At 41.5% G+C, this 10431-nt stretch overlaps 1 protein-coding gene across 1 annotated transcript in view; it reads left to right on the plus strand.

Annotated features, from left to right (window-relative positions):
• Positions 1–3908: 3908 nt before the first annotated feature.
• LOC127179630 (cytosolic phospholipase A2 delta-like) overlaps positions 3909–10431 on the plus strand; it is a gene marked incomplete at its 5' end in the record, with an annotated part of 113315 nt that continues 106792 nt past the window's right edge. Inside the window, 4 exons of the mRNA XM_051133292.1 lie at positions 3909–3933; positions 4446–4498; positions 4752–4824; positions 6660–6796. Of these exons, the coding sequence (XP_050989249.1) occupies positions 3909–3933; positions 4446–4498; positions 4752–4824; positions 6660–6796 (288 nt within the window). The remainder of the gene's footprint in view (positions 3934–4445; positions 4499–4751; positions 4825–6659; positions 6797–10431) is intronic.

Genomic DNA, 10431 nt, shown 5'->3' on the forward strand with positions numbered 1-10431 from the left:
GTCTAATGTGGGGTTTCAGAGCCATTACAGGTGGAGCAGGAGGGGTGTTTGTAGCCATGGCGCTCATCTTTGAGACGAAATCCCAGACAATCACTCCAATTCCAATTAAATGAGCTGGGCTGCGAAGAGATGAGGAATTTGTGTTTTTAGTTTTCCTTTATGTGCAACAAAAGCTACAACAAAGGTAAATATGGTCTGGTAAAATTAAAAAGTACAGTCATTTAAAGTTTTTAAAGAATTCAAAAGGCACACAAAAGCTTTGCCATTTAAGGACAGAAAAATATTTGAAAGAAAACATTAATCATCTAAACAAAGAAATCGTAAACATTTTCATGAACGTTCAATCATTTTCTTTTCTCTTTACACAAAGAAAGATATTTGCACTGATAAATGCATGTTATTTTAAATAAAATAATACATTTAAATGACGAATTATTCCTGACGAATAAAGAAATATTATGGGACAATCCACAGTTATAAAATGTCATTTAGGCTTTTTAAGATGAATATCACCCTCCCCCTCCGCTGTCCCACTTTAGCTTGGTTTCAGGATTTCATCCACAAAGCTCTACTTATAGGAACATCCTAAAGAGCTCAATCTGTTACAGCACCTCTATGAGTTTGAGGGTAAATTAATGCGACATGCTGTGGTATATAATGCACAGACGATTTGCAGGTGTGGGTGGCATTTTGGGAGGAGGGGGATCTGTATGTGAATGAATGGGACTGTGCTAGAGTCCGGTCTGGTTAGGACACCTTCACTGCACATACACTGAAATGAAGGTGTCCCCTAATATTTATTTAAGCGAAGAACGTGTAGAAAAGCTGAGAATACACACCGTCAGTAGCAGACACGTTTCAGCAGCTGGTTAATTGAGCCACTTGATACGTTTGAGAAGTATATATAATCAAACGTAGCCAGGGAAGAGAAAATGTAGGTTTAAACAAGTTTACAAACATGTGCAGAATGGAAACAGACCGTGCTCACACTTGCCCCAGTGTTTCCAAAGTGTTTATGGCGACGCTTCGTCTTCACTCTCCTACAGTTTAGCGAATGACGCCATCTTCTGGTATCACAACGTCATCGCATGACGAGGCTAGTTGTAACTTTTATGTACTTTCATATAGCGTTAATTTTTGTCTAGGTTTCTTGAAATAATAAAGCATTAATTAAAAAAAAAAAAAAAAAAAAAAGATGTTTCTTGAGTAGCAAAGTATATTAGAATGATTTCTAAAGGATCATGTGACACTGAAGACTGGAGTAATGATGATGAAAATTCAGCTTTGATCACAGATGCTTTTTAAATTACATTTTTCAAAATATATTAAAATAGAACATTTTAATTGTTCATTTTCCCAATATTGCTGTTTTTACAGGTTTTTTTTTGTTTAAATAAGTGCAGGCTTGGTTAGCATGGTTAAAGACACATACAAAATCATACTGACCTCAAACTTTTGAACAATATAGTGTACATGAAATATTTATTTTAATTAGGCTAGCTCGTGTAAGTAAATTTATTTAAACTGGTTGTTAAAAGTTCAAATTGGTTGTTATAATTCTTGTCTGTAAGAAACAATTTGTGCTAAAGTTTGACCTTCAGGGGTACAACAGTCTGGCAGCTTTTTACACACACACACACAAAGACCACAGTTTTGCTACAGCAACCACAGTATTTGTAGTAAAACTGCAGTAACAACAAATTTACCATGGTTAACACTCTCTCTGTTGGCTTGCTTCCTTTTACCATGGTTAACACTCTCTCTGTTGGCTTGCTTCCTTTTACCATGGTTAACACTACAGAAACATTATTTCAACTATAATATTTGTAGCAAAAACCATGGTAATAATAATTAATAATACTAATACTAATAATACTACTACTAATTATTATTATTATACATTTTAGTACTTATGTAACACCATGGTTGTTTTTCATCAGGTTTCCTCCAAGGTACACCTTTGTACCTTATCTACCCTTAATGCGTGTGTACTTGTATGGTACTAGTATGCTCCCTGGCTTTTAGGGGTAAAGAAAGGTGCACCTTTGAGGTTACTGCCCAGTAAAGAGCTAAAATACAAAACTGTAGTACATTTTATTTCTGACAGTGTTATAAAAAAATGCTTATGAAATGTTTAAAACACATGACTTTCAAATATAATGTTAAGTAAGTATAATTACTGATTTTATTATTTTAATAATTTGAAAGATCACTTTAGTTTAGAGGTGTCGGTATCGGTATCGATATCGACGATACTTGGCTTGAAAATATCGGTATCGGATCGAAAATAAAATACGAGGTATCGCCCATCCCTAACAATAATGGGGCCTGGCGTTAAACGGACATTTTAAAGCTACATTTAAACACTAAAACCGTTATAAATGAAACAGCTTAAACGGGAAAGGTAACATAAATATTGGGATTAATGTGTACAGTTTTGGCTTTACTTGTGAGGGTCAAATTTCCTCAGTAATATAATGAAATATGATGATATCCAAAGTGTGTTCACTGTTTAACTGGTGTGTTCTCACTAGTTAAATGTTCATGAATCACCAATTCATGCTTATATTTACATACGATGATGTGAACTGGGTTCTGTGAAGGTTGGAACATATAAAATACCATTAAACTGATAAAAACAATGGAGGTATGACATCACTAATGTCGTCAAACAAGTGGAAGTTGTGTTGTGATTGTGTGGCTACAGATCAGAAAAGTCAAGTGCCATGAGGCATTTACTGAGAAACAAGTCCTCAACATCTTGGTGGGTGATAATGAATAGTTTAAAATCTGTTTAAATGTATAGTTATTACACTGTTTAATAAATGTATGTACATCAACAACAAAATGACAGAATTATATAGGCCTGTATCTAGAGTATCTGATGTACACTACTAGTCAAAAGTTTTTGAACAGTAAGAGTCTCTTCTGCTCACCAAGCCTGCATTTATTTGATTCAAAATAGAGCAAAAGCAGTAATATTGTGAAATATTTTTACTATTTAAAATAGCTGACTTCTATATGAATATATTTTAAAATGTAATTTATTCCTGTGATCAAAGCTACATTTTCAGCATCATTACTCCACTGTTCAATAAACATTTATTATTATTATATATCCATGTTTAAACAGCTGAGTACTTTTTTCTTTAGGATTCTTTGATAAATAGAAAGATCCAAAAGCTTTCAGCATTTCAGATAAATGCTGAAAGCTTTTGTAACATTATACACTATACCATTCAAAAGCTTGAATGCTTAAATGCTTGACTTTTAATGTGAACAAATTCCACAGTGTTAGAGGAGACTTTGACTATGCTTGTTGTTTTTGAAGACATCTTAGTGGTGATATTAAGTATTTGAGAAGGGCAAGTATATGGTCATATGTTTAAAATGCAGGTGGAGACCAACTGTACTATTAGACCGTGTTCTAAAAGAAAGACAGGAATTAATGATTGCACAACTGGCAGAGTCAGTAAATGGCTGACTGAAACAGCATTTCTTTTGTAATGTACAATGAATGATATCATGGTGTACCACCCACTGGCAACGTACTTGTTTTTGGACACCTTGGGCAGTACCGGCTCACGGACAGAAAACTGTGACAATACGTGTTGACACTGTTATGTAATTTATAGGTAAATAATAGTTGTTTTATAGTATAGCAAAAAGAAAGAAACACTATTGTTCTTCCCATCAAATGCTAAAAAAGAACAAAATAATAGGTCTTCATTCATCATTCTCGTTTTATCCTCTGCGTGTTACAGAAACACATACATAGAAATGGGATGTGAATTTTAACAAGTCAGAAACTGTTTTTTGCTGAATAGGCTGACACCCATGACTCTCTCTGGCATACAGACTTAAAGAAGAAGCACTCAGATCTAGACAGACTGAAGATATTCTTCTGAAGCAACCTTGGAGTCATCGACCTGGGTGAGTATCCACTTAAAATCCATTGAAAAATAAGTCAGCAAGTGAATGTACCAGACTGAAATAACGCAACCTAATATAAGCAGAACTTCAGACATCATTCGGAAATTAAAGAGTAGAGGTGACAAAACTTTGCAATATGAACACTTACATAAGTTTAGAAATGACACTGGGTGAATCACTGTGAGAGAGATGACAGCTTTACAATGTTTTTGTAGAAACAAATGAAAAACACTGTGGAAATTTATGTTGAAGTCACATTCAGAATGAATGCATGCTCTAGATGCATGCATAGATTCAGTTCATTCTTATTCTGTCTTGTTCTGGCATGTCTGAATCAATATTTACGTGTTGTTATGAAAACCTGGTATTGCCATGTGGATGACTTGTGACTTTCTAAGAAGACCAATATGTAACTTTGCCTCTTCTTGAAATGTATTTAAAATAAGCAGGAAAACAAGCTTTTCAAGCTGCGCATACACCACCTTCGGCATTCACATGTCTTGTCATTTGAGTTTCACAGGCAGCTGGATCTAGATCTCTGCACAAACATTCAACAATGCTCAAGGTTAGCTAGTATTTACTAGTATTTCTTTAAATGAGTGTAATTACATTTTTTGTAAAGAGACACTAATTGTAACAAACCGTATAGTTCTATAGCTGTAATGTTTGACTTTGTTTTAACCGTCTCTGTCAGTAAACAGTGTATATCTTGTGATCATAGATCATGTGTGGTACTTACACTTTTGAAATCAAATGATTACAAAATCATTATTTCTTAACCACCTTATTTTCTGTTTCTGTTTGTTTGCTTTCAACAGAAAGAAGTCAAGCCATACTGGAATTTGTCAGTCAAAGTTTTATACGCGAAGCTTCATCAGAACTATGACTACTGTGAGACAATTTATCCTCTTAACAGCAGCCAAATATATTAATTTAGACATTTTAATTTTCTTCTTAGCAGAAGTATAAAGCTTAAAGCAGACATGTGTAAACCTGTTTGCAGGTTTAAAATATTTGGGTTGTTGTTTGATCTTGCTCTGCTAGTTATATATGCTTGTAATGCACCATGTAATGTTTTCTAATCTCCAAGTCTATGTCAGTATAGATATAAGTATAATCCTTTGCCTACCTTTCAGATTTTTAAAGGTATTTCAAGGCACTACAGTTTTATTACGCAATAGTAACCTCTCTTTATGAGTATACAGTTGAAGTCAAAAGTTTACATACACCTTGCAGAATCTGTAAAATGTTAATTATTTTAACAAAATAAGAAGGATCATACAAAATGCATGTTATTTTTATTTTAGTACTGACCTGAATAACATATTTCACATAATACATTTACATATAATCTACAAGAGAAAATCATAGTTGAAAAATAAAATAGTAGTAGTATGAAAAAAAAGTTCATAGTATGAAAAATAACCCTGTTCAAAAGTTTACATACACTTGATTCTTAATACTGTGTTTTTACCGGCATAATCCACAGCTGTTTTAGTTGTTTATGAGTACCTGGTTTGTCCTACTGCCTGCTGTTCTTCAGAAAAAATCCTTCAGGTCCCACAAATTATTTTGTTTTTCAGCATTTTTGTATATTTGAACCCTTTTCAAGAATGACTGTATGATTTTGAGATACATCTTTTCACAATGAGGCCAACTGAGTGACTCAGTTATGCAGTTATTACAAAACGTTCAAACGCCCACTGATGCTCCAGAAGGAAAAATAATGATTTTTTTAATTTGAAGATCAGGGTAAATTCAACTCATTTTGTCTTCTGGGGAACATGTAAGTATCTTCTGTAGCTTCTGAAGGGCAGTACTAAATGAAAAAATATGATTTTTAGGCAAAATAATAAAAATGTACACATCCTCACTCTGTTCAAAAGTTTACACCCCTGGCTCTTAATGCATTGTTTTTCTTTCTAGAGCATCTGTGAGTGTTTGAATCTTCTGTAATAGTTGCATATGAGTCCCTCAGTTGTCCTCAGTGTGAAAAGATGGATCTCAAAATCATAAACTCATTGTTGGAAAGGGTTCAAATACACAAAAGAATCCAAAGAATCTGTGGGACCTGAAGGACTTTTCTGAAGAACAGCTGGCAGTTTAACTGTTCAGGACAAACAAGGGACTCATGAACAACTATCACTAAAACACACACACACACACACACACAAGTCTGGTTTATTATCTTTGTGGGGACTCTCCATAGGTGCAATGGTTTTTATACTCTCCACACTGTATTTTCTATCCCCTTACCCTAACCCTACCCCTAAACCTAACCCTTACAGAAAACTTTCTGCATTTTTACTTTCTCAAAAAATCTCATTCTGTATGATTTATAAGCTTTTGTACCCATGGGGACCGCAGGCTGGTCGCCACAATGTCAAAAATTTCAGGTTTTACTATCCTTGTGGGGACATTTGGTCCCCACAATGTAGCAAAAACACACGTGTGTGTGTAAACTTTTGAACCAGGTAATTTGTATAAATTCAACTATTGTTTTCTCTTGTGGATTATATGTAAAAGTCTTTTATGTGAAATATCGTAGTCAGGTCAGTACTAAATAAAAAATAACATGCATTTTGTATTATCGTATCATCATTTTGCAGATTCTGCAAGGTGTATGTAAACTTTTGACTTCAACTGTACATGCATGCAAATAGATCAGTGTTTAATTCTCTGAGCCAACTCACTAACTTTTCCAACCCATCTCAATTTCTCTGTAGGGTCTGCATCTGACTGCTATGTCATCCTGAACTTACCCACGGCATCCGTCCGTACAAATCGCACCAAGACTATCTCAAATAACAATAACCCTGTATGGAATGAAACGTTTACCTTCAGGGCGCACAGCAACATCAAGGTAAACCACTGAATTACTTCTTTGATTGTCTGATTAGAATATTTTCTTAGGCTAACCTATTTTTTTTTTTAACCTATCTATCTGCACCTGACTAATTATAATATGTCAAGTTACATCATTAGTGTAACCAGGAGTGATTGACGAGAGGCGAGCGGATCCATATGCGAGCTTTATTAAACGAACAAACAGGTACAAGGTGAGCAGGCAGGGTCGAGACAGGAGCAGACAGGAATGTAACAGGCATTCGAAGAGAATGATCCGATAAACAAGAGCGATAAATCACAAGGCAGGCGCCTAGACAGACGTAAACGAGAAAACCATGCGGGAGATCAAAAAACCAGGAACTTGGAACAGGAACTAGGAACACACTAGGAAAACAACAATACAATAACAACAATCCATGAAGTGCAACTGGGGAGGACCAGGGTCTTTATAGAACGCCTGATTGGTCACGGGGGCTGACGCAATCAGAGCGGTGGAGGATGGGAGATGCAGTCCGAAATGCAAAGTAACAGTCAGAGTGTGTAGGTGAAGCGAGAGTGACATCTGGTGGTGAGTGGACAACAGGACACCGACCAGATTCGTGACATAGCCCCCCCCCAAGGAGCGGCTTCCAGACGCTCGAAGGAAACAACAGTCCAGGGGAGCGGTGGGGTGGGAGCGAGACAGGGCGAGGGCTGGAGGACCAGGTCCATGTGGGAAGCCCAGAGATTGAGGCAGGACCGACAGAGCAGGCACCCTCCAGGGTGGGGCCGGAGGCGGAGCAAGAGCCCTCCAGGGCGGAGGTGGAGCAGGAGCCTTCCAGGGCGGAGCAGGAGGTGCAGGAGCCCTCCAGGGCGGAGCCGGAGGCGGAGCAGGAGGCACAGGAGCCCTCCAGGGCGGAGCCGGAGGCAGAGCAGGAGGCGCAGGAGCCCTCCAGGGCGGAGCCAGAGGCGGAGCAGGCAACGCCAGAGCCCTCCAGGGCGGAACCGGAGGCGGGACAGGAGGCGGAGCAGCCCTCCAGGGCGAAACAGGAATCTGCGTCACGGTCTGGGACCTGGGGAAAGCAGGGACAGAGGAGGCAGACAGAGTAGGGGGAGAAGGCGCAGCAGCCCTCCGGGGCGGAACAGGAGGCGCAGCAGCCCTCCGGGGCGGAACAGGAGGCTGCGTCATGGACTGGGACCTGGGGAGAACAGTGACAGAGAATGCAGACAGGAAAAAGGGAGAAGCAGAAAGTTTAGCGGTTAACGCCCCCTCCATAAGAGGTTCTAGGGCAGGCGCCGACACCTCTGGAGGCATTGGCGCAGCTTCTCCGATGGGGAAGGCCTCTGGAGCAGACTTGAGACCAGACGGGACCTCAGGGGTTGATTTGTGAACAGACGTGACCTCAGGGGCACAGTGTGCAGCCCGCATACTGAGAATGGTGATCGCCATCACACTGGCAGACATAATGTGACTTGACTCTGGGCAGTCAGACAAGACGTTACTTGACTCTGGGCAGTCAGACGAGACGTGGTGAGGTTCTGGACCAATAGACGAGACGTGACGGGGCTCTGGGCGGTCAGGCGGGATGTGGCTAGACTCTGGGCCGACAGGCGGGACGTGGCTGGACTCTGGGCCGTCAGCAATAACTTGACCTGGCTCGTGAAGATCAGTTGCAGCTTGACCTGGTTCGTGGAGATCGGCTGTGACTTGATCTGATTCGTGAAGATCAGTAGTGACCTGATTTGACTCATCGAGCTCAACGGTGACTTGACTTGGCTCATGGAGATCAGCAGTGACTTGATCTGACACGTGAAGACCAGCAGTGACTTGAACTGGCTTGTGAAGATCAATGACTTTACTTGACTCAGGAACCACGGCTGTGACATTGCTTGACTCAGGAACGACCGACTCAGGAAGGGCGGCCATGATGGGTGCAGACTCAGGAGCAGAAGACATGACGTAAACAGACCTGACGGAGATGTCCTGAGCGGGCTGTGGCTTGACAGACGTGGCGTTAGCGGGCGCTGGCTTGACAGACGTGACGTTAGCGGGCGCTGGCTTGACGTTGCTGGACTTGGGAGCTTGACTGGACTTGGAAGTTACAGCTGTAGCCTGACTTGACTCTGGAGCAGCGGCTGAAGCTTGACTTGGCTCTGGAATAACAGCAGCAGCTTGACTTGGCTCATGAGGAACTGCTATAACCTGGCTTGGCTCATGGAGATCCGCTGTACCGGGACTTGACTCGTGAACAACATGGCTTGGCTCAGGAACAACAGCTGTTACATGGCTTGACTCAGGAACAACAGCTGTAGCGTGACTTGACTCGTGGGGAACAACTGTGACTTGGCTTGACTCGTGGGGATCAGCTGTGACCTGGCTTGACTCGTGGGGAACGGCAGCTGTGTCTTGACTTGACTCAGGGGTAGCCGCCGCGACATGAAGGAGCGCCACTTTAGCTGCCCATACTGTCATTAGGGGTGTGTCCAGCACGTGGGCCATCATGACCACAGGTGGTGTCCGGGTGCTGACCACAGGTTCTGGAATGGCAGCCACATGGTGGAGTGGCTTGGAGACGGCGGCCATCTTGTGGAGTGGCTCTGGCGTGGCAGCCATCTTGTGCAGTGGCTCAGGGAAGATGGCTGTAACTTGACTTGAGACAGGGGTGATAGCTCTGACTTGACTTGACACAGGAAACACAACTGCAATTTGACTTGACTTGGAAATTTGACTTGACTCTGGAAATGCAGCTGTACATTGACTTGACTTGGAAACTTGACTTGACTCAGGAAACACAGCTGCAACTTGACCTGACTTGGAAACTTGACTTGACTCAGGAAATGCAGCTGTAACTCCATATAGCTCAGGTATGGCAGCTGTGACGTGACGGAGCTCTGTTTCCGCCACCATCTTGTGACCGGGCTCCGCCGTCGCCGCCATCCGCCATCTTGTGAACGGGCCCCGCTGTCCCCGCCATAGCTTGAGCGCGCTCCTGCACGGCCGCCATCTCACGAGCGATCCAGGCGGCAAACGTGTTCGTGGGATCGCGCTCCGGCATGACCGCCAATTTACGAGCGGGACGCGCGGTCGCCATTGCCGTGTTGTCGCGTTCCCTCTGCGCGACCCCCACGGTGCACGGCGAACCCACACACAACAGTGCAAAGTTCAAAAACGCCTCGAGTGACGAACGCGGACCCTCGCGTCTCAATTGTGTGCGGAGGGGCTGGTTCACGCCGTCGCAAAAAATCTCAATTTTTATACAGTCCGGGAGAGTGGAATGGTTTGATATTGAGAGAAACTCACGGGTGTATTGATCCAGTGTGTGTGATTTCTGTTTAATCCTGCAAAGAATTATGTCTGTGTCCATATCAGATGAAAGCTGCTGGATCCTGTGGTGATGGATTGTTCTGTAACCAGGAGTGATTGACGAGAGGCGAGCGGATCCATATGCGAGCTTTATTAAACGAACAAACAGGTACAAGGTGAGCAGGCAGGGTCGAGACAGGAGCAGACAGGAATGTAACAGGCAATCGAAGAGAATGATCCGATAAACAAGAGCGATAAATCACAAGGCAGGCGGCTAGACAGACGTAAACGAGAAAACCAGGCGGGAGATCAAAAAACTAGGAACACACTAGGAAAACAACAATACAATAACAACAATCCATGAAGTG

The sequence above is a fragment of the Labeo rohita genome, chromosome 17 (genome assembly GCF_022985175.1).
Source record: "Labeo rohita strain BAU-BD-2019 chromosome 17, IGBB_LRoh.1.0, whole genome shotgun sequence".
Classification (NCBI taxonomy): Eukaryota; Metazoa; Chordata; class Actinopteri; order Cypriniformes; family Cyprinidae; genus Labeo; species Labeo rohita.